The sequence below is a fragment of the Ahaetulla prasina genome, chromosome 1, assembly GCF_028640845.1.
Source record: "Ahaetulla prasina isolate Xishuangbanna chromosome 1, ASM2864084v1, whole genome shotgun sequence".
NCBI lineage: Eukaryota > Metazoa > Chordata > Lepidosauria > Squamata > Colubridae > Ahaetulla > Ahaetulla prasina.
In genome coordinates this window covers 145,726,682-145,754,274 of record NC_080539.1, presented here as the reverse complement: position 1 = coordinate 145,754,274, position 27,593 = coordinate 145,726,682, and the positions used below count along the sequence as shown (strand labels likewise).

General features: G+C 37.8%; 1 protein-coding gene across 1 annotated transcript in view; it reads left to right on the top strand.

Moving 5' to 3' along the window:
- The window catches only part of MYOM2 (myomesin 2), a 102,639-nt gene that overhangs the window by 55,326 nt on the left and 19,720 nt on the right, over positions 1-27,593 (top strand). Inside the window, exons 17-30 of the mRNA XM_058177426.1 lie at positions 148-269; positions 1,554-1,741; positions 3,110-3,236; positions 6,906-7,084; positions 8,759-8,873; positions 9,858-10,014; positions 10,108-10,214; positions 11,625-11,669; positions 12,346-12,482; positions 15,912-16,056; positions 16,176-16,235; positions 18,285-18,352; positions 19,739-19,852; positions 22,500-22,587. Coding sequence (XP_058033409.1) covers positions 148-269; positions 1,554-1,741; positions 3,110-3,236; positions 6,906-7,084; positions 8,759-8,873; positions 9,858-10,014; positions 10,108-10,214; positions 11,625-11,669; positions 12,346-12,482; positions 15,912-16,056; positions 16,176-16,235; positions 18,285-18,352; positions 19,739-19,852; positions 22,500-22,587 — 1,652 coding nt within the window. The remainder of the gene's footprint in view (positions 1-147; positions 270-1,553; positions 1,742-3,109; positions 3,237-6,905; positions 7,085-8,758; positions 8,874-9,857; positions 10,015-10,107; positions 10,215-11,624; positions 11,670-12,345; positions 12,483-15,911; positions 16,057-16,175; positions 16,236-18,284; positions 18,353-19,738; positions 19,853-22,499; positions 22,588-27,593) is intronic.

The following is a 27,593-nucleotide window of genomic DNA, read 5'->3' as shown; positions in this document are numbered from 1 at the left end:
TAGATTCATAGTTTTCCATCTTGCAGCTGTTTTGCACAGATAAATTGTTTGTTGCATGGATAGGGGAAGCCTTTTCATTTTGTAACAGTCCAAGCAGATGCCTTTAAAATCATGCAGCAATAGCAGCTCACCTCCCTGTTTCTTCAGGTTCACCATGCATGGCCTGACAACAGGAGAGAAATACATCTTCCGTGTGAAAGCAGCAAACGCAGTGGGGATGAGTGAAAATTCGCAGGAATCGGACCCCATCACAGTACAGGCAGCCCTCAGTAAGTGGGACTTGGTCAAGCATACACTTTGAAAGATTAAGGGGTAGTCTGATCCATCAGAAGCTGTTTCTCCATAATAATAACCATAGTAACCTCAGCCAGTAGCAGCAGACATTATGGGTAGTAGACTTACAGCCATTCATTTAGTGACTGTTTGAAGTTACAGCGGCACTGAAAATGGTGACTTATGCCCATTTTTCACACTTACAACCATCACAGCATCTTCATGATCACATGATCAAAATTTCGGGCGGTTGGCAATTGGGATGTATTTATGATGGTTGCAGAGTCCCAAGGTCATGGGAATCACCTTTTGTGATCTTCCCAGTCGGTTTCTGACAAGCAAAGTTTATGTGGGAAACCAGATTTGCTTAACAACAATATGACTCAGTAAATAATAGTAAATAAATAACCAAATAACTGTGACAGAAAACTCATTTAGCAACTGCCTTGCTTAGCAACAGAAATTTTGGGCCCAATAGTGCTTGTAAACTGAGGACTACCCCTACTCTCAAAATGTCAACTTTTCCCCATCTTGATGCCTCCATGCCTTGCTAGCACGGGGATTTTTCACATAATTGTAAGCTTCCACGTGATGAGTCATTGTTACATGAAAATGTGTGTACCTGCTACAGGGAAAAGGCTTGGCTTATAAAAGGAGACAAATATCAAAGAATAATACGTAAATTGAAGTTGGAGGAAACAGCCTTATTTTGGTATCTAAGACTTCAGGGTGAATTATTTTGGCAAACAAAGTCATAGACACAGAAGGAAGAAAATGTTGTTTGGAGAAAGGCAGAAGTAATATTTTGGTTATTTAACTTCTAAGGTTAAGGTGGCGCAGTGGTTAGAGTGCAGTACTGCAGGCTACTTCAGCAGACTGCTAGCTGCAGTTCAGCAGTTCAAATCTTACCGGCTCAAAGTTGACTCAATCTTCCATCCTTCCGAGGTGGGTAAAATGAGGACCCAGATTGTTGGGGGCAAGATGCTGACTCTATAAACCGCTTAGAAAAGGCTGTAAAAGCACTATGAAGCGGTATATAAGTCTAAGTACTATTGCTATATACTTAGATTTAAAAATGCCATTCTGTATATATTTATTATGGACAATCCCCATTGATTATCAAGGGTCTTACCTCTTAGAAAACATGCATTGTAAATGCAAGATTTTCTTTGACAAGTCAATCCAAAAATTCATCATAAATTAATCAAAGAATAAAAGAAAACAGTATGACGTTATTGTTTTATATGTGAACTATTCAGAAGTTTGCTTGACTTTTATAGCTTGTCCGTCCTATCCTTATGGTATCACCCTTCTCAACTGTGATGGCCAATCCATGACCATTGGCTGGAAGCTTCCAAGATACAGTGGTGGATCAAATATTCTGGGCTATTACATAGATAAACGGGAAGCAAAACACCACAACTGGCATGAAGTCAACTCTTCCCTTGTTAAAGAGAGGATTTATAAGGTCTGTATTGTTGCATACTCTAAACACTTGCAGCCAATATTGCTTGATTTTGCCAATTTCATTTCAACTGTGATGAACCGATTCAGATCAGATTCCACAATAAAGACTAAGCAGTATCTTATTTAGGTGTATCTTTCATACTATAGTTTTTAAAAACATATATAACAATATTATTTTTCTTTATCTAACGTACAAATCCAATATAAACTATATTAAGGAGCATATCATACACATAGAAATAATATTATTACAATAATGGCTATTTATGTGCATACAAATACACACACATATAAGAAAAAAAATGAAATGTTCAATTTTATTTCTTTGCTTATTGATTTGTCTGATTCTCTTCTCTTCTCTTCTCTTCTCTTCTCTTCTCTTCTCTTCTCTTCTCTTCTCTTCTCTTCTCTTCTCTTCTCTTCTCTTCTCTTCCTGCTCTTTTATTTAATGGTATCAGTTCCTGTTGCAACTAATGAATCGATACTGGTTTGATCTGAACAAAGTGGACACTTTGCTTGTGGGAAAATGCAAGAAAGAAAAAAACCCTATAGGAAGTTAACATAATGCAATTTAATTCCTGCCTGATTTGAAACTAAATGATAATTATACATTTTTGATGACCCAGATTATCAAAATTGTCTCTCGTGTATCAACCTTCCAAATTAGCAACCTCTCATTGGAAGCTTGGGTCATCTCAGTGTAATATAAAGCAATTTTAGGTTATCATCTACAAATGCTCATGATGCCAAAAGCTATCTGATCCATTAAGGCAGGGCTCCCCAACTTCCAGTCCATGGATTGGCACCAGTCCGTGGCATGCCAGAAACTGGACCAAGCAAACAAATGTAGTTCCATCCATGGGATTCAGGCAGCACATGAAACCAGGCCCCCTCTGAAGAGAAAAGCCTCTCTCCATGGAACTGGCCCCTGGAGCCAAAAGGTTGGGGGCCACTGTATCATAGGTCGCTTTTCTATTATTACTTTTGAGTTGCAATCAATCTTCCCTTTTAGGTTTTGACCATATTTGTAATCATTTTTATTTTCTTTCTTTTTTAAAAAAATCTTGTTTATTCAGTTTTGCAGGAGTTAAGTCCAAGTGAAATAAACCAGGGGTCTCCAACCTTGGCAACTTTAAGGCTTGTGGACTTCAACTACCAGAATTCCTCAGTCAGCAAAGCTTTCATATCAGCAAAGCTTTGCTGGCTGAGGAATTCTGGGAGTTGAAGTCCACAAGCCTTAAAGTTGCCAAGGTTGGAGAGCCCTGAAATAAACAGTTCTTAATTGGTTTGCTCTTATTACGAGGTCATATGGTTATTACCTACATTTAATTTTGGATTTTTTTGTAACACTCATTTTTTTTTTGCAAAGGTAGAGGATTTGCAAGCAAATGCATACTATGAATTCAAAATTTCTGCTGCAAATATTACTGGTGTAGGGAAATCGTCTGAACCCAGCGAACTTTTCAAATGTGAGGCTTGGACCATGCCAGAACCAGGTAAGTAAATTGGATATGAAAATAATTACCATCTTGAAAATCGATTAGGGTTGAAACATTTTTGTATCTTAGTAATAATCTAACATGTTCTGTTTTTTAACCATACTTCCTATGTCTCCCATAGCTAAGAGCATGCACAAGTTTTCAGGATTCCGAAACTTAGAAGCCTCCCTCTTCTTTCTTTCTTTCTTTCTTTCTTTCTTTCTTTCTTTCTTTCTTTCTTTCTTTCTTTCTTTCTTTCTTTCTTTCTTTCTTTCTTTCTTTCTTTCCTTCCTTCCTTCCTTCCTTCCTTCCTTCCTTCCTTCCTTCCCGTTTCTCAAAACCCTATCTTTATTCTGCCTTTACCTTCCCAAAATCAGTTCTTAAAACCCCAAACACACTTGGCTTTCAAGTATGAGAAAGAGGAGCAGGCACAAAAAAATATTTGCATCAAGATTCAAAACAACAAAGGAACATGGGACATATTATAGTTTTTGAAGGGAAAAATTATCCTCAGTTCTTGCTTTGTTTTAAAAGGTTGAAAGTAAAATTTAGATAATTTCCAAGTTTAACCCAAGTTAACTTTGGATTGCTTGTTTGACTATAATGAAGCAAAGTACACACCAATTTATGCTTAATGTTTGCTTGTTCTGTTTTGGGGAAATATGCCTTCAGGCTCAAGTTTTTGATCCAAAATGAATGAAGCTGTCAAGAAAACAACAATTCTCATGCTGATAGGGAAGGAATTGTTGTTTACCTCCCAGAATCCTTTCTCTCACCTTCTACTATAGATTATTGCCTTTGTACATGTTTACAAGCTGTCTGTTGAATTTCAAGCAGTCCCTTTGTCTACAAGGGATGCATCTGGAACAGAGAAAATGTTTGGTTTATATACAGCCTGCTTTGTCCTGCATTATTTGAATAAAAGGGATTGAATAATGAAATAGGGAGATTGGCACAAATTTGTTCTTGTTCTTTTAATAGGAAGCTATTTTAATGCTGAGATATAAATATTAATATGGAGAGCTGGCTGCAGTGGCATTACTAGGTTCGCAACCAGAAAGACTCAAAAGATGGTGCCAGGTTCTCCCTTCCTTTTAAGGGCCCCTCCGTCAATGGTCTTTCTGCCAATCTGATATCAGCCTTGCATGTGAGTGTTCCAGCAATATTGTTCTTCCATCTTGGCAGTGACACAGCTCACAGTGCAGAACTTCCATGTAGCAGTTTGTGAAGTTGGAGCTCCAAGGCTTTGGCAACAGGAAAGTTTCCAATTTGCTGGGACTCTGGTCTTATCTTGTCTACTGCTACATGAGCTGGAGTTTTTCAGCTGGATTGCACAGACAACCTTGTCAGTGTCTTCATAGTCATGCTCCTTCCTTCCTTCCTTCCTTCCTTCCTTCCTTCCTTCCTTCCTTCCTTCCTTCCTTCCTTCCTTCCTTCCTTCCTTCCTTCCTCCCTCCCCCCCCTCCCTCCCTCCCTCTTCTTTCTTCCTTCCTTCCTCCCTCCCTCCCTCCCTCCGAGAATAACAGAGTAACAGGTTCTTCGGAGATCTTCTAATCCAACCCTCTGCTCAAGCAGGAAATCCTGTAACGTTTCAGACAAACAGCTGTTCAATCTCTTCTAACTCTAACATCTCTGCATGGAAATGATTTGAAAAAATGCTGGAGTAGCTGTACCACTCCTTTTGTAGCTTACAACAAGATCACCTTTAGTTGCCTGCACTATTAACCCAAGGATACAATCAAATCATGACAGAAAGCAAGCAAGATTACGTAGTTGTGAAAATAATGATGGGTGGTGAAAGACCATTTCTGCAAAATTTATATACAAGATCTAAAAGATTATAAAGGTACAGGTAAAGGTTCCCCTCGCACATACGTGCTAGTTGTTCCCGACTCTGTTGTGACCCAGACCCAAGTAGGTAGCAACAAACTCAGTTCGTGATAAAATAAACTTTATTTGAACAGCTGGGAATTACTCCATACAACTCAAAGTAAAACAAGGGCCTCCCAAACAAACATTCTTTGGTAATCACAGACCTGAGTCCAATTAGGCAAACTGCCAAAGGCCCTTCCAGATAAATGTCCAGAAGTCAGAGCAGAGAATGGAGCAAAGAACTCAGCTACAACGTTGTTTTCTGGCCAACTGAAACACCGATGCTGGTCTTGTTTTAAGCCTTATGGGAGGGGCCAATCATCTCTTGGCCCTACTCCCGAGTTGTCCTCTCTGCTTGAGCTGCTCTTGCCTTTTGGCAGCTCTTCTCATGCGAGCATTAGGAACAGTCTCCTCCAGTTCCTCTTCCTCACTAATATCAGACTCTGGAGACTCTGGAGTCTGCACCTCAGCCTCATCACTGTCCGATTCCGTTGCCAGCTCCGTAGGCTGCTGACAGACCACAACAGACTCTAGGGGGCAGTGCTCATTTTTGTTTCAAAGCTGAAGAGCCAGTGCTGTCTGAAGACGTCTCCGTGGTCGTGTGGCCAGCATGACTCAATGCCAAAGGCACACGGAACGCTGTTACCTTCCCACCAAAGGTGGTTCCTATTTTTTCTACTTGCATTTTTTACGTGCTTTCAAACTGCTAGGTTGGCAGAAGCTGGGACAAGTAACGGGAGCTCACCCCCTTACACGGCAGCACAAGGGATTCAAACCGCTGAACTGCCAACCTTTTGATCGACAAGCTCAGCGTCTTAGCCCCTGAGCCACCATGTCCCTTCTTTTCAGAGAAAAGAGACCTTGTTTTTTTTTTTAAGGATATCCTAATATGTAAAGTACTCTCTTCTTAGATCTGGGCATTATAACAATTAATTAACATGAATTATTTAATTGATATTAAACTGAAGTTAAGCATTAGCCATTTGACCAAAGTAAGGAACTGCTTCTATGATTTCCAAACTGAAATTGTAATAAAAAAGGAGATCATATATCCTATATTCCCAGTGAGCTCTACAATATTAGAGCCACATGAGCAGATTTCAAGCTTATGCATATTTTAATTTGAATCTACTGTTTGGCGCCTAGTGAAAAAGTCTCAAGTTAGGATGAAATAATTTTTAATACACACTGTAGTTTTTCAGAACACCAGTCTTTTACGCAAAAATCAGTTTTGTCATTTCAGCAATATTGTGGAGGGTGGTAGATATTTATTTATTTTATTTATTTATTTATTTGATTTTTATACCGCCCTTCTCCCGAAGGACTCAGGGCGGTGTACAGGCAAATAAAAAACAAACAAGACACTATATATAAAATGTAAATTAAAAAACTTATTATGATTTGCCTAAAAATTTAAAAATATATAAAAACTAAAACCCCGTTTAAAATTAATAATAACTATAAAATCCATAAAAAATTAACCCAGCCCCGCACGAATAAAAAGATGTGTCTTCAGTTCGCGGCGAAAGATATGACACAGTTTGTGGCTTGGATTGCTAAACCAAAGGTTGGCATTCAGATTTATGTATTTTTATTTTTAAATTTTGTCAAGAATGTATTAGATAACAGATATAAGTATAAACATGATTATGAATACATGAAATGGATATGATTATGAATACATGAAACAGATGCTCAGAGGCACCATTTTTCTGCAGATAATTTCCTTTGGTAGCCAGCAAACATCTGCTCCTAGTTGGCTTTTTTTTTAAAAAAAATATTTTAAATAAGATGCACTATCCTTTATCTGTTTAGGTCCTCCTTATGATCTTACATTTTGTGAGATTAGAAATACCTCCCTTGTAATACTCTGGAAAGCTCCTATTTATATCGGGAACAGCCCTGTTGCTGGATATTTTGTTGATTACAAAGAGGAAGAAGAGGAAAATTGGAACACATTCAATGAGAAACCAACACCGCACCATTACTTAAAGGTACAAAAATGTTCTGTTGGCTGTATTTTTGGTTTAATTTTGTAATTTCAACTAGCCCAATTGGTTGGGCTAGTTTGAACTCCAGGGTTTAGTGATTATGATCTAAACAACAGATTTCCTGACATTTCACAAAAATTATGCTTAGAATCTTCAGAAACAAGATGGTCTGCTATGATGCCAGGCAGTTGAACAGGGTTGACTGGGGTCCTGTCTTTATAACCAGGTATCCTAACTTTGATTGGTCTTCGGCTGAACTACTTCCCAACTGGCGCAGATTGATGAAGGCTCATTTCTACTCTATTGATTCAATATCAATTCTAATTGGTCACTTTGATAGTCTTGGCTCCTGACTGGTCCTTTGTTCGTGATGAGTTCTGATTGGTCATTTTTGAAGTGCTGATTCCCGATTTTTTTTCCTTTATATGTGCTGGATTTTAATCAGTTAATCTGAGCAGCTGTGTCCTTATTGAGTCCTTGTCCAGGAAGGTTTCTGATTTATGTAGCACAGGAGTCCCCAACCCCCAGTCCATGCAGCTCAATTTGGAAATGGGCCGTGGAAGTGGTGGGCAAGTGTATGCGTGCATGCATGCAAAGCAACACTCATGTGTGCTCGTGAAAACATCCCCTTTCCCAGGGGTGGACTTCAAAAATTTTAGCAAAGGGTAGGGAGTTCTCTGCCCAGTTGCTGAGTGGGCGTGGCCCTGGTGGGCGTGGCCTAGTCAGCCTCCCTAGGTCCTGGAAGCTGTCTTTGAGCCTTCGGGAGGGCAAAAATGGCCTCCCCAGGCTCCGGCCTGTTTCCGGCCTTTCCGAACTTCCAGTAGGCCTGTTTTTCTCTCTCCCCAAGCCTCCGTGTGCTCCCTGCACTTACCTGCATCCAAAAAGGGCCACGTGGGGACTCCTGGGAGGGCAGGGTGGGGTGGGCAAGGCCAGCCAGGAGTGGGATTTGGGGGTTCTCCGAACTGCACAGAATCTTAGCTAGAAGTTCTCCTGAACCCCAGCAGCCCATGCCTTTTCCCTTGCCACTGCCACCAATGCCGCCTCCACCAGTCTGCTGAGCCGGAAAGGTTGGAGGCCGCTGGTATAACTAACCAACTTGCTATGCAAGAGGCCAGACACAGTTCCTAGTGAAACATCAGGGAATCTGCAGTCCAGACCACGGTCAGTAAATCTTTGAAATTCAACACTGTCCAACAGATACAGCCCATGAAAGACAATGTCATTATTCCTCCTTCATTACAATGGCTCTACTAACCCTTTGCTAATCAGCGCTGTGTTTGCTTTTTCTTGTTACAATTTCTTTTTTATGTTTAAAGATTTTGGATTTCCAAGTTGCCGCCAAAATGCATTTGATGGAGAGAATCTGTCAGGCCCCAAACCAAGAAAGACATGTAGTGATTGTTCCAAGCAGATTCCTTTACTGTTCTACACCTATAGACAGAATCTTGCCAAACTGAACATCATCTATTTACATTTACCATATACTCTGAGAATTATTAGGGAGGGGCTGTCTTCACCCTCTTTCTCTCACATATAATATCTTATTCCCCTCCCTCCTGGGAATCTACCTCTTCATTACATTGCATTACAGTATCAGAGGAAACTCTTCCACTACCTCTTAAGTTTCATTGACTACCTATGTGTCCTATTAAATCTTCCTTGTGTATCTTCTTTTAGGTCACAGAGCTACATGAAGGCAAATGCTATGTGTTTCGAGTTCGCCCAGTGAATGATGCTGGCATAGGGAAGCCGTCTGATATTTCTGAAGCTGTCCTTGTACAGGCTAAGCCTGGTAAGAAATAGGATTTTGATCCTGAATTGTAGAGCTCATGCTGTCAGATTTGTTTTCTCCTAAAGCAGTTTTTAAAACCTTTCATTCTTTTCCAGCCATTTAAAATTTGCAAACATTGGTAGGTTGATATCAAAATTGATCAGAACCACATTCTCACCCAGATGTTCCCACAGTCAAATATAGTTGAAGCACCTATTCCCACCATGGAAAAGATCACAATGTGACCATCTGCCATGGAGTACCCAAAGTTGAGGAGTTTTCCAGAAAACACAGAGCTGCTGCCCAAAATTTATCACCTAAAACATAGCTGACTATGGAAGGATTAAGAAATCCCAAAACTGGTATTCAAAGGTCTCCATCTCCCCTTCAGCTTTTATTTTAACCTCAAGTTCCTTCTGTTCCAGCTTATCAAGAGATTTGTAGATTCATTTCAAAGAACAAAATTACCCATTTTCCCCCTTCAAATTTGTCACAGGGCCCATTATGACAGGGAATTTGCTGGGTATTATACCTTCAGAAGGATGAGGTGCCATAGCAAGATGCAAAAATCCATACTGTGTAGCACCAATAATCTCTTTAACCAATACAGAAGATGAGATGGCGGGTCATTTGGTGTGGCAGTAGGTTAAGCATGCTGGTAACTATGGCAGGCACTGAGGATAACAAGACTAGGAGCATTGCATGGATACCAAATCAAGCAATATGATCATTGATCTCTGCCTGCCTGTGGCATTTGATTCTGTGAATATGCTGGATGAAGTATTACCAGCTTTAGCAGCTCTGTTTTTTATTTTTCTGTAAAGAATTCTAAAATTAAAGTGCCTTTCTTTTTTGATATGTAAATTCTATGAATTCTTTCAGGTTGCAGCAGGAATGTGAAACAAGAGAAAGTTTGGACTAATTAAAGCCAATAAGGCCTTAATGGACTCAGATTTGGGGAGAACAAACAGTGCTTATATTTTGAACTACAATCCTATTTTATAGGTACAAAGGAGATCAGTACTGGTGTGGATGAGGAAGGCAACATTTATCTTGAGTTTGACTGCAAAGAAATTACAGATGCTTCTCATTTTGCCTGGAGTAAATTCTACGAAGAGATAGATGATCCCGATAAATTTAATATTGAAACCATTGGAGATCAGTAAGTTCTTCAGCTCCTTTATGAATGTTTTTAAAAGTAGGGTTTCTTTTAGCAAAATACTAATTTTGCTTTTTTAAAAAAAATATATTTCAGCTCTAAACTCTACTTTAAAAAACCTGACAAAGATGATTTGGGAACTTACTCCGTTGCTGTTAGTGATACTGATGGGGTCTCATCTAGTTTCATTATGGACGAAGAAGGTAAAAACAAAATTTATATTTTCTTCTTAAACTGCACATTTGAGTAAAGCTGTCATCTGCATTTTCTTGTTTCTTTGCCTGAAAGGATTTGATACTTCTTTAGAAGAAAAAAACTATTTACAAAATAAATAGTCTGTGGAATTGGCATTTTTGCTTTATAAATATGCATTAATATTTTACAATCAAAGTCTTCCATAGGATTTCCTTGTTAAAACCACAAAGTTTTAAAGGATTATTCCTTCAAGACATTACTGTATTCAAAGCCAACCTTTACCAACTTTTGTATTTCATAGGGAGTAATATTTCTCTATTTCTATAGATGAGTAAAACTTTTAAATAGGCTGGCTTGCTTCTAATGAAGATAGAAATGAGAGCAAAACATTTGTGCATTTCACTAGTTAATTTTTTCATTTCTTTGTCATTTGAAAATTGGCAGACCCTGCAATTACTTCCATTTCCCAAGACTTTATTAGCAATTCTAATATGTTAAGTCTAGCTAATCCAGGTCTCCAGTGCTTTGCACAATTTTGTGAGAGCTTACTGACAGTTACTACATATACTAAAAAACCCATATTCTCTCTACCAGATTTCATGCTTTTGCTGAAATGAGACCCCTTTTAAAATGATACATTATGGAATTAGGCTGGCAGATAAAACAAGATATAGATAACATTACTGAAACTGTGGATATTTTACCTCATATTTACATTTTAGTGCATTTCTTTATAATTAAAATGTGGGTCATTATTTCTAATCTCTTGTGTTGCCTTTGACTATTATTATAAGCTATGATTTAGCACGAGAATGAGTCTATATTTCCTGGACTATTGTATTTTCCTCATTTTTTAGTGGGGCTGTAAGAAGTTCAAAAATTCTTGCTTTGTTATTTGAGTTATAGCCAGCATCAGTTATAGTTGCTTTAATAACCCAGTTTTGAAAGCAGTGATTGAATAGTAATTGTTTCCATTAGACCATAATTAAAATTAAGCATTCGGTGGTTGGATGATACAACTAAAATGAAGCCATAATGGTAGTGCTTCTTCAGGTTTTATCCAAGGGGAAGCCATGGATGGCCACATACTGGAGGTGCAGCCAAGCTTGATTCTATTGCAAGTATTTACGAGGTTTGATCCCTTCATAGCAGGGGTCTTCAACCTTGGTCCCTTTAAGACTTGTGGACTTCAACTCTCAGAGTTCCTCTTCATAGGATGATTTGTCATGATATCAGAATCCAAACTTTGCCTCTTCTTATCTCTTGTTTTTCAAGACTTGAATTTTCAGACTTGTGTTCCTTTATTGAGCTAAAGTTTCTTGGTATTGCATGAACTAGTACATTTTTTTTTACTAATGTTTAGTTTGACAACCAACATATATTAAAACAATAGGTTAAAAATTTGCTCTTTATTTCAGAGCTTGAACGTTTGATGACACTAAGCCGTGAAATCAAGAATCCAAGTAAGTAGGAGACCTGAATCTAATGTGCAGTCCCTGAAGTAATGCATTTGTACACGGTGATTGAAGTAAAGCAATAAAAACCTTTTTGGTAGAACAGCTTGCTTATCCTTCTATTAATTAAATGCAAATATTAGTTTCTGTTTAAAGGAGATCTTCTTCACTCTTGCAAATGTACTTGGATGCATGGAATCAGATGGAATATATCTACTATTTGCTGGATTATGTATTTAAGAGCTGTAAATGGCGCAATAAATGCAGCTGAAGTTTGTGCCCTTAATCATGCAGAACTTTCCTTAATACATACCTGTATACAGATAGAAGAAAATATTTGTAGCTCAGGGTTGAACTGTGGAGCCCTTGGTGCTCTTTGTGCTTGGTTGTTTTCTTGCTGACATGACATTACTCAACTAGGTAACATCACGAGTGCAGAGATGATGATGATGATCATTAGTGATGATGTTACCTAGTTGGGTAATGAAACATCTGCAAGAAAACCACCAAGCTCAGAGAGCATCAAAGACCCCACAAATCGGTGAAAATACATTGGAAAAGTTCTAAAGCTTTCACTGTATTTCTATTGTGTGTTGATTAAGATTTTTAGAAGCGCCAAGCTACTGGCACTCATGTTTTGAATAGGTCTTTGAGGAGTTGCTTTATATATGCTGTTTTCTTCCAGCTATTCCTTTGAAGTCTGAATTAGCCTATGAGATTTTGGACAAAGGAGAAGTGCGTTTCTGGATTCAGGCTGAGAACCTTTCACCTGAGGCCACCTATCGATTTGTAATCAATGATAGTGAAGTTTCCAATAGTGATGTAAGTATAGAATTTGAATGATACGAAGCAAACTTGGGACAAAGAGTCCAACTCGGTCATGAAAGAATGCAATATTTTATTGTGTGTATATATAGTGACATTATAACTGAACAAAAAAAAGCCATACTTTTTAAAAAGGCACTCACACATTAAAATGTTTTAAATGGCAGCATTAAAAAAAAACAACCCTCCTCTTACAACCACAATTGAACCCAAATTTCCATTCCAATGCCTGGAATGAAATGTACAAATAGTAGTGGTCTTAGTAGCACCAATACATTTAAAAATGCACATACATTTCCCCCCTTTTCTTCACGGCAGAGGTTTTATAATGCTAGTTACATGAAAAGCTTTTTAGGTCTCATGAAATATCCTTCCATTTCATTTCACTGTTCTATTATGTAGAGACAGGTCTAAACAAGAAACATTTTGCATTAGAAAATTGTAACTTGCTTACTTTTCATACTCTTAGTGGTGTCCTAATCCTGACTGACAGTAATGGTTGATTTTTGTTGTTTGCATTTCCAGTGTGAATAAACTCTTTAATTTCTCCCTTCTTTTCTAACTTCTGTATTTTTTGCAATGCTACAAAAGCTTTGGCATCAGAGCCACTGCTTTTATTTTCAAAGTACTGTATATTTCTTTCTACCTCTTCAATTAACACACCATAAAGAGACATTTGCATTTGGAGATTAATTATATTTTTTTGTAGAAATTCACGTATGAGCTTGTATTTATGGCTTTGTATTTATGGCTGCCATAAAACCATTGAATTTTATTTTACTGCATAATGGCTGTGATCAGAAACCTAATTCTTTGCAGGTAGTCCTCATCTTACGACCAGAATTTCCATCATAAGCCATTGTGTTCAGAAATCACGTTGGACCCAATTTTATGACAATTTTTGCAGCAGTCATTAAGCAAATCACTTGTTAAGCAAATCACATGGCTGTTAAGCGAATCCGGCTTCCCGTTGGTTGCAACCCATGATTATGTGATTGCAGGAGGTTGCGACTGGTCGTAAATGCAAGCCAGTTACCAATGCCCAAATTGCAGTCACATGACCACAGGGGTGATATGATAGTGATTAGTGCAAGTATAGGACATAAGTCACTTTTTCCAAGGTTTTTGAACTATTGTTCAATGAACAGAGGTAAGTTGTGGACACTGTATTCTACAGCTCCTGATACCTTTAGATTAAAAATAGGGTTTTCTTCTTGCCATTGTACCAAATAGATACTTTTCAACAAGATTCTAAGTGGAACACATTTCTTTTGCTTTTCCTTTGAAATATGTTTTTAAAATAAAAATGTATCATTAAAAGAAGAAGAATTTTATTAATATCTCTAGTTGGTAGTTTTCATCTCTTGAACTGTGGCTGTAAAAAAAGTACTATATGCAAACATGACATGAACAATAAATTGCCTGTTTCTTTTTGGCTAAGATGGAGAACCGTAGCTTGTTGAACTACACCTCCCAGCATTCTATTTCATTGGCTCATCCAGCAAGACCTATTGGGAATTATAACTCAACCATAGCTAGTGGCCCAAACATTCCCCATCCCAGTGCAGAAAGATTACAGTTAAGGTTACAGGCTCCCGTAAGCAGAGGTGTCCAGACATGGCAACTTAAAGACTTGTGGATTTCAACTCCCAGAATTCCTCAGCCAGTCTTAAAGCTGCCAAGTTTAGAGGCTCCTGCCCTATGTCAAAGTTGCCATAACTTTGCCATAACCCAGCAATGTAGCCCCACCATCTTTTATATCTTAAGAGAAGTTTTCAGTGTCTGTTAAAAGGGGGCTGGGCCTTTGATTACCTGGTTGCATCCACCATTTTGTCTTGGTGTCCCTCCCCAATGAACTGGTTAATATTTCTGTTTTCTATATCAATTTAGGGTCAGAATAACTTTTCTGGGGGTTTGGTAGAATTCTCTGCTTTTACTCTTTATTAAAAGTAGATTTGGTCCATGCTGCCTCCATCCTACATTATCTGAATATTCACTTTTGATTTGGGTTAGTATTTATCCTACCACAGATTCACTAGAGGAAAGAAATTGACATTTGTTCCCAGCAGGATTCCTGACAGATATTTTTTTTTAATGCCCTTCCTGGGAACAATTTTATATAGCCTTAATCTAGTCATGGATTTCTTCCCTGTGGACTAACATAGCTATGATTGTTTTTCACATATATAAGATTAAACAAAGGCCGTACAGCATGTGCATAAATCAGTTCTCTGCTGTGCAAGTATCTAAAATGGAGCCTGGGGCATTGTAAAATTGCAATAGCCATTTGAAGCAGGTTTTAATTCTCATATCGTCTAAAAAAGGAATGTGTAAATCTGTTTTTTTTTTTGAGAGAGATATACAGAGAAAAAGAGACTCCCTGCTGTTATAGTGTGGACAGATCCAAATAGTGTGGACAGCCATTTTTAACTTCTGTGGATCTCTCTTCACATTTAAGAGGTCCCTAAGGGGACGTGTGTGAATGCACTAACATACCTATCGTCCCTGTTGACTTTTAAGTTTCTCATTTCCTTGTTTAAATTTGTAATTTTTGTTTGACAAATAAAAAAAAAAAAAAAAACTCAGTTCCGTAAACTCTGACTACTCCTTAACAGAGATTAAGGTACTGTAGTTATAATTTCCACCAACTTAATTTTGTCTCGAAGATTTCAGTCACTCTGCCAGCATGTTTCATTCTGTGACAATTCTCGGCTGTAAGCGTCCTATACCTGAGATGACCTTATTTATTTATTTATTTATTTATTTATTTAATCATATTTATATACCGCCCTATCTCCCGAAGGACTCAGGGCGGTTCACAGGCATTTAAAAACATATAAATACAATATAAAAACAATTAAAAAACTTATTCTATAAGCCCGTTAATTAAAATTAAATATAAAAATAAAACCCAGTTAAAACCCAAATTTAAAATCTAGCTCAGTCCTGCACAATTAAATAAGTATGTTTTAAGCCCGCGGCGAAAGGTCCGAAGGTCCGAAGGTCCGGAAGCTGACGAAGTCCGGGGGGTAGTTCGTTCCAGAGGGTGGGAGCCCCCACAGAGAAGGCCCTTCCCCTGGGCGTCGCCAGACGACATTGCCTCGCTGACGGCACCCTGAGGAGACCCTCTCTATGAGAGCGCACGGGTCGGTGAGAGGTATTCGGTAGCAGTAGGCGGTCCCGTAAATAACCCGGCCCAATGCCATGGAGCGCTTTAAAGGTGGTCACCAAAACCTTGAAGCGCACCCGGAAGGCCACAGGTAGCCAGTGCAGTCTGCGCAGGATGGGTGTTATACGGGAGCCACGAGGGGCTCCATCTATCACCCGCGCAGCCGCATTCTGGACTAACTGTAGCCTCCGGATGCCCTTCAAGGGGAGCCCCATGTAGAGAGCATTGCAGTAACCTTTGACCTATCTAATTTCCAGACACATAAGATTAAGCGCGACCATGCAACGGGTACCATTGAGATGGTGATGGACCACTTTACTCTTGAAAATGAAGGTACTTACACGGTTCAGCTTCAAGATGGGAAAGCCAAAGGTCAATCCTCTTTGGTTCTCATTGGTGATGGTAAGTTCCTAAATTTTTTGACTTGGACTGTATATGATAAGTTTTCTGTCTTTTGGAATATCTGATTGATCCATTTATTCCTCCTCTTCTGTCCTTTTTTTTTTTTTTTTTTTTTTTAGCTTTTAAGGCTATTTTGGCTGAGGCCCAATTGCAGAGAAAGGAATTCCTAAGGAAACAAGGTAAAATGAGATTAGCTGGAGAATAGTTTTTCTTTTTTTCTTTTTTTGATAGCAGAAACATTGTGCAAAAACAATGCATATCCTTAATTCACACTGGGATTAGTAAGGTTTACATAACACTTTATAGTAATCAATGCTTTGCACGATTGGGTCTACAAAAGAAAACAGTAATGGCCCACATGCTGAATTTAATGTGGTTGGATTATATTCTTTTGTCAATTTTATGTTCTTTATAATTAATTTCTAATGTATAGTAAATAAATTAAGTATCCTCCTGCTTCACCAGAAGCATTTGCCATTGTTACCATAAGGCAAGCAGTTTAATGGTAATAATATTGGGTTATGATTTGCTCCCAAGCTCTTTTTTTTTGGAAGACAAAACTAAAAAGTAATAGAGGAGCTTCATGCAGAATACAGAAAATATAATTCCAAGTCAATGTTTTTCAGTGCAGCAAAAGATAATATTTGGCACACTGTCTTTTTGTTTACTTGTCTCACATGCATTTAGTTTTCCTATATTTTAAAAATTTCCCTCCCTCCTTCCTTCCTTCCTTCCTTCCTTCCTTCCTTCCTTCCTTCCTTCCTTCCTTCCTTCCTTCCTTCCTTCCTTCCTTCCTTCCTCTCTCTTACATTTTGCTTAGAGTTTTGTGTTTAAAAAGCCAATATTTTATTCATGGATACGAATAGAATAGAATAGAATAGAATAGAATAGCAGAGTTGGAAGGGACCTTGGAGGTCTTCAGTCCAACCCCCTGCTTAGGCAGGAAACCCTACACCATTTCAGATAATCTCTTCTTAAAAACAGTGTTGGAGAATTCAAAACTTTTGGAGGCAAGTTGTTTCACTGGTTAATTGTTCAAACTAACGTTTGTAAAAATAAATATTAAATTACCACAGTTTAATCCAAGACTGTGGATTTTCCCCAGAATGAGGATTGTCTTTGGTCTTTGAGTAATGTGGAGAAACTGCTGGATGGAACCAAAATAGAACTTTTTCTGGTTTCGTTAAGCTTTATAATTTAGGCATATAATTATTCTCTAGTCCTTTGTTCACTGATTGTCCTGGCTTTTCACACAAAACATTACAAGCTATTATCATTCCAATGTTTAAAGATAGCTGAGGACTTCTGGGATTCCAGATGAACCTGGAACCTCAGAGTCTGCTTTATTTTATTCCTGTTCCAAAGCCTACCCTGAACATCCATCTGCACATCCCCCCCTATTCTTATGTCAATAATAGGGAGCCTATTTTATTTCCCTTGCGACCTGTGACTGATCTCCTGTGTCACCCTAGACATCAGGAGCTCTCAGATATGTTGTTCCAGTAGTTCTGTTTCTCCTCTAACAGAATCTCTGGCAAGTTACACAGAGCTTCTGGCATACAGCATTTTGATACACCCAACTGCAATAATGTATGCATCCCAAATCCAGAGAAAAATAAGACAATGAATTCAGATTCTTTGGATTCTGCCAGAGGGACTTTCTGGGGTACAAAGGAGAGTCAACATTGTCTCAGTTCGTAATTCAGAGCTAACTTGGGTGAATATGTTTAGTAAGGAAGGAAAGGAGACCAACATTCCTAGGCTGAGCTGTTTTTCTGATGCGGAACAGTGGCGCCCTTATCACCGTAGGAGCTTTTAATGTTGATAAATCAGTATTCAGCATATGATGGCTTTCTCCTCAGTGGACTGAGGAGTGCTGAAAGGCACTTTGGTTGTGGGATTGCAATTTTAACGTCTTCATTTTGAAATGGGAATAATGAACCAGCCTACATTCTTCCTAAGTCTTTAAAGAAAACTAGCATTTCTCAAACATTTATTTGTTTTTGCTGGACCAGCCCCACAAACTTTCTTGACTCACAAATCCAAAGATTCTTTTCATTTAATAAGTAGCTTTCCTTACGTGGCCATTTATTCAAGGACTGGAGGGACAAACTAGGTGTAGTCACTTAATGAACAATCTCTTTTCAGTTTTATTTTTCCTGTCATATTTATTAATTCTCCAAAGATCTGAATATGGCATATTTACCTTTTTTTTCTTCTTCTTCTAGGTCCTCATTTTGAGGAGTTTTTGCACTGGGAAGTTTCTGATGAATGTGAAGTCCTGCTCCTGTGTAAGGTGAACAATTATTTTTGGATGCATTTTAACAAAATTGCTTTCCAAAGGGGCACAAATGTCATTTCTTGCAACTAGAGTATGAATTTAAAACAAAGGTATGCTCTCTCTTTATGAAACATTTTGTAATCTGGAGCTGTTTTGCAGAAACAGCAAAACAAGCTAACACACTAAAAACAAATGAACTCCTGCTTATGCTAATGAAGCTTAAGCATATTTGCAGTATAATCACGTGCATATTATCTCCGAATAAATCCCATGAAGTGCAATAGAATAATGCAAATATATATTTGCATTATTTGAATATCTGTCTGTCTGTCTGTCTGTCTGTCTACCCCGTTTTTCCCAAAATAAGACATCCTCTGATAATAAGCCCAATCAGGCTTTTGAGCACATGGCAATAAGGCCAAGCGCTTATTTCAGGGTTCAAACAAATATAAGACAGGGTCTTATTTTCGGGAAAACATGGTATACATATTCTGGATTGCAGCAACAAAGTATTAATTCTGCCTGTCTTTAATGCTAAATATCTCTTTAAAAGTGCGCATACACACATGTACACATACATACAAACACATACATATACACACGAAAATACTTTATAACTTTTGAACAAATTTGATTAGCTGAGATACTTACTTGACTCCTATATCTATTTTAAAATGAAGAAGGTACAGGTTTTTCTCAGCTCTCCAAATTATCAGAATTTGGGGTGTTTCACTTTCTGTCTGTTTACCACCTTCTGATGGGCAATAGTTAGCCTCAGACCCATGGTCATATCTATATTTAAATAAAATTGCTGATTGCAGAGCTATGTTAAGGAATACAGAGGAATATTATCCATGGCCTTTGTAACATGATCGAGTGCACATATAAATGGACTAAACCATAATTATGAGACAAAGAGATGATCCTTGAAAGACCATGTGTATCCTAGTATTTGTGGTACTACCACAAGCCACAAAACAGTACTGTAGTTGGGGAGAAGCAGGAACTCACCTGCTAATTCAAACATTCTTTTTTTTTTAAAGTATGCTAGCTACAGGCTCATTTATGTAGAGATGCAGGTATCTTATATATTTAAAATAAAAATTGCATAGAGCATACCTCACAACCTGGCTGCAATGTTTCTGAAGTTTGTTGTTGATTTTGGAAAGGAGCAATTCCACACACATCTGCACAACTGAGCAAAAATTCAGTTTTTAAAATAAAAATAGTGTCTTTATTCACCGCCACACAAATGTCCCTTCCCTTCCACCTGAAATCAAAATGAGAAAAAAATATACGCTCTCTTTTGCCTTATCAAGGCTACAAGCTGCGGAGAACTAACTATAGCATCTGGCTCTTGGGATGGGATTTTTCATTGCATTTCTTGTTGTCCTTATTCAGGTGGCAAATACCAAGAAGGAGACTTTTATGCAGTGGTATCGAGATGGAGCTGGGATGGATATCAAAGAGCCACCTGATTTTCAAAAAGGCATTTGCTGCCTGACTATTCCAAAGGTACGAATACAATGGACCTAATTGTTTCTCTGAGTAACTTAAAACCATAGAGTTGTATTTTCTGGATAGTCTGGAAGTGTAAAAGTAAAAGTTTCATTCTTGCTAATGTTCAGTATTTCCTCTTGCTGTGCCATGGCACGCGCAAGTTATATTTTTAAAGAAATGTCAGCCAGCTTACACAACACTTTTTTAGGTAAAGGTAAAGGTTCCCATTGCACATATGTGCTAGTCGTTCCCAACTCTAAGGGGCAGTGGTCATCTCCAAAGATGTCTCCATGGTCATGTGGCCAGCATGACTAAACACCAAAGGTGCACGGAATGCTGTTACCTTTCCAGCAAAGGTGGTCCCTATTTTTCTACTTGCATTTTTTATGTGCTTTCGAACTGCTAGGTTGGCAGAAGCTGGGACAAGTAACAGGAGCTCACCCCGTTATGCGGCACTAGGGATTCAAATCACTGAACTGCCGACCTTTCGATCAACAAGCTCAGCATCTTAGCTACTGAGCCACCACATCCCTTTTTCGTTATTAAACACCATTTTAGTTATTAATGAAAATATCATGTTAATAACTTAAGGAAGTCAATACAGCCTTCATAGCAAAGGCTTTAAGGATGAGCCAACAGTGTGTTCCAGCTGCCAAAAAAGCCAATGCAGTCATGGGCTACATCAACAGAGAATAGCATCAAGATCTTGAGAAGTGACAGTACTGTTTTATACTACACTGGTGAGGCCACACTTATAATACTGCATCCAGTTCTGATCACCACAATACAAAAATGATGTTGAGGCCGTAGAAAGTGTCCAGAGAAGAGTTGCAAAGATAATAAGGGATCTGGAAGCTCAACTTGGACTATTTAGCCTAATCAAGAGAAGGCTCAGCGGAGACCTGATAGCAGTCTTTCAATACTTGACAGATTGTCACAGGGAAGAATGGATTGATTTATTCTCTGTAGCACCTGAGGGCAGGACAAGAAGGAATGGGTGGAAGCTCATCAGAGGGAGAGCCAATTTGAAACTAAGGAAGAATTTCCTGACAGTGAGAAAGATTAATAAATGGAACAGCAGGTCTCCTGGAGTTGTAGGTTCTCCATCACCGAAGATTTTGAAGAAAAAAATCAGACAACCAATTTGTCCTGGATGTTATAAGAACTTCTGACTTGGGCAAGTGATTGGACTAAAACAGGAGTCTCCAACCTTGACAACTTTAAGACTTGTGAACTTCAACTCTCAGTTCTGTTGTCAAGGTTGGAGACCCCTGGACTAAAAGACTTCCAAGGTCTCTTCCAGCCCTATGATGTTATGATTCTATGGAGACAAATACATAAAAACATGGACAGTCCTCCCATTCTACCTGTGGATAAAAATGTTCCCTTCAGTGCAGACAGATTTACCAGAGTTGGATTGGTTGGATTTACCAAAGTTTTAGTAAGAACGATGTACTTGACTATAAAAGCCACAACCAGAGAACCATGTTTTAATTGTGTCAAAATGTTTGCCTGCCCTTTTGAAACAACAAACATTCTGAAAGTCTATTTAAAAGAGGCAAAAGAGCTCAGTGACACCTCTTTCAACTCTTTGGAAATATGTCTCCAGGCTTACTTGTTCTCTAGCTTTGTTTTTGCGATACTCTTTCTTCAGTGGTACCTAAGCAATTCTATTTGCTTTATGATTTCCTTTTAACTTTAGTCAATTTTTACAACTATACCTTTACTGACTTCTAGCATCCTCATTATCAAAATGGTATAACTAATGGAACAAAACAAGACTGTTACCCTATTTAGCAGATCACCAGATATTCCGAAACTTTTAGATTTCTATTTTTGTTCAATATATGCAGTTTCTTTTGATTGCAGAATGGTGTAACTCCTGCATAACACTGCTTTAATTACCTCATTTGAAACATTTAACATTTTGGGAAGGAAGGAAGGAAGGATGGAAGGAAGGATGGAAGGAAGGAAGGAAGGAAGGAAGGAAGGAAAGAAAGAAAGAATGAAAGAAGATAGAAACTTGCTCTTCATGCATTCTCAGATCAGTCCTAATTACAAATATGATCGAATCAAAGTCACATATATTATCAATTGATTTATCTGGGAAAATAAAATTTATATTCAAGTCCAGAACCAAAATCACTGGGGCTAAAAGTTTTGACTGGATTATAACTGAAATTCATTGTTGATTTTGAGACTTCCAAATAACTATGCTTACATGGATGCTTTCTCTACTTCATTTAAAAGGTGGCAATTGCTAGATAATGTCTTCTGTTTTAGATGAAAATGGATAATAAACAGAAAATGAGAAGACAAGTTCAGAAGTGCTTCTGTATCAGCTTTTAATACCTGATTGCCTTTCTGTCAAAATGAGTAAATCCCTGAGCTTTATCAAGTCATTTGTGATTTATATAGATTATGCTCATTTAGGATGCCTTCTGAATTAAAAAGTGTGATAGGCGGCTTAGTTCATTTTAAGCGGAAGGTGTTAAATAATTGCCTCAACTCGCTAGGCCCACATTGGGAATCTACTCATGTCATTTCTGCTCAGACAAAATTCAAACTAGATTTGCTTTCTGAGAGAGGAAATGTAGCTTGACTGTAAATGGTTTTCATTAATTTTCATGTCATAATAATGTTACTGTATTTTTCCTCCTAGCTGTCCAAAAAGGACCAAGGTGAATATAAGGCAACACTGTCAGATGACAGAGGCCACGATATTTCTGAACTTGACGTATCAGGGAAAGGTAATGCCACATTTTGAGCAAGTGGATGGTTCATCATTTATTCTGAAGGATGAAAAAGAGTTTCATTTAGCTACGGTTGCCTTCCAGATATTTTGAATGCCACTGTCACAAATGTCTTTCCAGTGGCCATACAGGTTGGCCTGGAAAATCCTAAAAGTGAAGATCACAGGAACGAAGTAGTATTTTCCCTTCTCTTAAAGTAAACAGTGTTGAATATTCCTTTGCGCTGCATCTAGTGTAGACAGGTCCCACAAAATATTTCTCATGGCCCTGTAGAACTTTCCCTCGGATCATCAAGAATGGTCCTTTCCTTTAAAAGTAAAGGTGAAAGTCTTTGGATTTTTGACTTGGGATGGAGAAAGGAGATTTACCAAGCATAGTAGAAGCCAGAAATCCAGTAGAACCTGCCTGGTTCAGCATTGCTATACCATGCTTTCTATGTTGTCTCCTAACATTTAGAACCACATAGAATTGCTGACACTCATGCATCCACATGCCTAATATTGCAATTACCCACAACCCCTCTGGCAATTCCCACAATTCAGGAGGGATGAAGAACAACAACAACGTATTTGGTGATTCTTCATAATTGTCCTCTAACATGGCACTGCAGCTGCCTATCTGTTGTGGTTGTTCTTGTATGGGTACCAGATTTAGAGCCTGTTTTCTCATGCCTTTAAATCTAAAATATAAGTTTTAGAAAAGCGTGGCATCTTTCAGACGTGTTGGGGTCTGAAACTTCCTGCTGTCACTTGCTACAACCTCATGACAATATTTACAGCATTTCAGAATGGCATTTGCGTGGTGTCTGCTGATACACATAAACTAAGATAGTTTAAGTTAAAATTAAACAAGTTATTTGTCATTCATGGATTGATGAGACTCAGTCATTGTCTCACATTATTGTGTGAACCAGATAGTTCATGAAATATAGAGTGGTTTATTGAACAGCATATGGCATGGGAACATGGGAAGTGGATTAGTTACTCCAGAGTTTTGCGTACATGACACGAAAAATGCATGCAAGAAGAGAATACCACACAAAACTATTTTTCACAGATTTCCACTTGATAGCAATTTTCTATGGAAGAAACCTTATTGGCAGCCTCAATTTGTTCCACAGGACAATTACAACCTAATATCCACCATAGCAACCTTTTCTGGAAAGAGGAATGTCTGTGGAAGAATAAGCCATTTGACCTTTGTCATCCCAGAGTGCTTTACTCTGGCTCCTGATAGGTTCACAGCCACAAAAGAAGTTTACTCACCCATGAGTTGTATGGGAGGTCAATCACAAATGCCAATCTCTCCCTTCTCTTGCTGACATCTCAGCTCTCCTGAGGGTAGGGTGACACCTGCTACCTAATGAGGTGCCAGCCCTGTGATTCTTTTTTGTACGGTGGCAAACTTTGAAAAAAAAACAGGATGGGGGAAATTTGTTATTTTTTATTTTTTTTTTCTTGGCAAATTTTTTTTTATTTTTCCATAATAATTCCCACAATTTAACCAGTGTACAATACAATCACTTATCCAACAATCAGTCCTATACTCAAATTATACTCAATCAGGGCTGCTCGACTGCCACTCCCCCCTTTAATCCTTTCTTCCCTTCTCATCCTTCTTAAACTTCCCCCACCACCTTCTCCTCGCTTTCCTACTTCCCCTCCTCTTTCCCACTTCTCACTACCATCCTTTCTAACCCTCTATCTTCTCCTTCTTCTCCTCTTCCTATCCTTTCTTCTCCTCCTTCTTTCCTCCCTACCCACCTGCCTACCTACTTTCTTCCTTCTTTACTCCTCTTTCCTTACCCTTTCCCTTCGGGAGTGTTTGCCGAGCAGTCCCGACATTACACCATTCCAACTTGTTTAATTCTACCATTATTCCTGTACAATGGCAACCAATCAATTTATAATCTTCCCCCTCCCCCATTTCCCCTCCCCGAGACTTCCCAGAACAGAATACAGGGTATAGTAACTAACAAACATAATCTAAAATATAACATAAAACATATTCCATTTCACACCATCACGCTATCAATTCCCTTCTTTCTTAAACTAATACATAGTAATTCCTAACTTCACTCAAAAACTAATTGATATTTTTTAATCTGATACTTATTTTGAATATAATCAATCCACTTCCTCCATTCCAAAATATATTTTTCTTGTGTACAGTCTTTCAAGTAGGCAGAAATTTTTGCCATTTCTGCTAAATTTGATACTTTACTAATCCATTCTCCAATTGTAGGTAAGTCTTCTTTCTTCCAATATTGTGCAATCAATAATCTTGCAGCAGTTATTAAATTCAGAATCAGTTTTGTCTCTATAACAGTGCAATCTGAAATTATTCCTAATAAAAAGAACTTGATCTTCTTTTTCAAAATGTTCTGCATAATCCACCATATTTTAATCCAAAAGGCTTTAACTTTTTTGCAAGTCCACCATATATGATAATAGGTAGCATCCTCACAATCACATCTCCAACATTTTGCTTTCACATTTGGATACATACATGACAGTTTTTTAGGATCTAAATGCCATCTATAAAACATTTTATAAAAATTTTCTCTTAAATTTTGTGCTTATGAATTTAACATTCCTCACCCAAATTTTTTCCCATGTTTCTAACATTATAGGTTGTTGAAAATTTTGTGCCCATTTTACCATACAATCTTTAACCAACTCCATTTCTGAATCAATTTCAACCAATACATTATATAATCTCTTTATATGCTGTTGACCTTGATCTTTTATTTGTTTTACCAAATTATCATCACTTTGCCTTATACCAATTTTCTGATCTATTTTCCATCTAGATTGCAATTGTCCATACTGGAACCATGTATAATTTCTTCCTTCATCCCTCAATTTCTCCCTAGATTTTAACTGTAATTCCCCTTTTTCCATAGTCAAAAGCTCTTTGTAAGTGATAACTTCCATTTTTTGTAATATATTTATATTCTCTATCATATGTCTGGGGATGGTCCATATTGGTATCTTTCCATCTAACTTATATTGATATTTTTTCCAAATCCTCAACAACGCACTTCTGACCATATTATTCTTAAATGTCTTATCAATTTTCTTGTCATATATTACATATGCGTGCCATCCATATAACAAACCATAACCTTCTATATTCAAAATCCTTTCCTCTGTTAAATTAATCCAATCAGAAATTAAAGTTAAAACAACTGCATCATAATACAATTTCAAGTTAGGCATTTTTAAACCCCCCTCTTTCCCTAACGTCTTGCATTATTTTTAACTTTATCCTCGGTTTTTTACCCTTCCATACAAAATTATTAATCCCTTTTTGCCATTCTTGTAAATTTGCATCTTTCTTCAATATTGGAATCATTTGAAACAAAAATAAAAATCTAGGCAAAACATTCATTTTTATAGCTGCCACTCTTCCCAACAATGATAATTGTAACTTCTTCCATTTCTCCATTTCTTTAATTACTTTTCCCCACAATACCTCATAATTATTTTTATATAATTTTACATTCGATGCTGTAATGTATACTCCTAAGTATTTAACCTTTTTAACTACTTCATATCCAGTTATTCTTTCTAATTCTTCCCTCTGATGTGTATTCATATTTTTAATTATCATTTTTGTCTTCTACCTCTCAACATTTTGGGGGGAATTTCCTTTAGTATTAAAATATCTTGGCCGGCTGCTTGAATCTTGTCTCCTTTAAAAAAGCTTGTAAAATCTCATTTCTCACTGTTCTAGTAGTAAAATAAATAACAATGTCTCTGGGAAGATTTCTTTGTCTTGCTATCCAGGAATTCACACGATAAATTTTATCAATATAAAATGCCACATCTACTGGCCGAACTGCCAAAATCTCTGCAAAGGCCTCCGAAAAAATTTGCTTCAAATTCTCATTTTTACATTCTTTCAATCCACGGATTCGTAAAGCAAGTTCCATTGCTCTATATTGTACCAAAACAATTTCATCATCAACTTTATCCATTTTACATTGAACTGCCTCAATCTCATTTTCCAATTTTAAATTAACTTTCTTTATTTCTTCTACTTCCTGCTCCAATAAAATCACATTTGATGCCAGACCCTGTACTGCTGACACCAAACCTTCTTTAACTTCTTTATTTCCAGTTTGAATTTCTAACATCTGTTTTTTCATCTCTGACATTTCTTCTGTAATTAATTTAAACTTATTCTCTATCTGGGAAGTTTGCCAATTCATAGCATCGTTAAGAGATTCTTTCATAAATTCTTTCAGGTTATCCTGAAGTGCTTCCAAATTTAGTGATTTTGTATCTGCTGTATGTGCTGGAGAGACTCCCGGTGTTAATGTTCCTGGGGTTTTTGTAACAGTTGACTTTAATTGTTTTGCTGCCATCTCTTAAAATTTCTCTTTAACTTAATATTACGTATAAACCTTTTAAGTCTTTTTTTTTTTCAGTCTCAATATCTCTTCTCCCTTCTCATTACAATGTTTTAAAAAAAAAAAAATTCCCAGCTGGCCTTCAGCAATAATCAACAGACAGTGAGAGTTGTAACACTTTCGTTTTCAACTGCGTAGCTCATTAAAGAACAACCGCCATTTTCACTTTGAAGTCAAATCCAAAACTTAAAAAAAATAACAGAGAATTGATTGATTACTTGCTTTTATAATTAGAGCTCTCCTGTTTCTGTTCAGTCCGGTATTATCTTCTTTAAGTTAAAATTGGTCCCGGCAGTTGGTCGCGGCAATTAGGTCTGCCGGAGCAGAAAAAAAGCCTCAGATCTGGAGCACTTTGAAGTTCTGAGGGGGCTTAACCCTTCGAGCCCCCTGGTATCTTCCAGGAGCTCTAGGGAAGCTCTACCTCTGCTTCTTTTGCTCACCTCCGCTTCTTCTCCCGAAGAGGGGGATTTCCGAACTGCTGGACAGCTGATTGTTGCTGTCTTAGCAGTCCAACACGATCCAGAGGTTGGTGACCAGAAAGATCACCTCCATTGCCAACGGAGCCAACCAGGAAGCCGCGGAAATT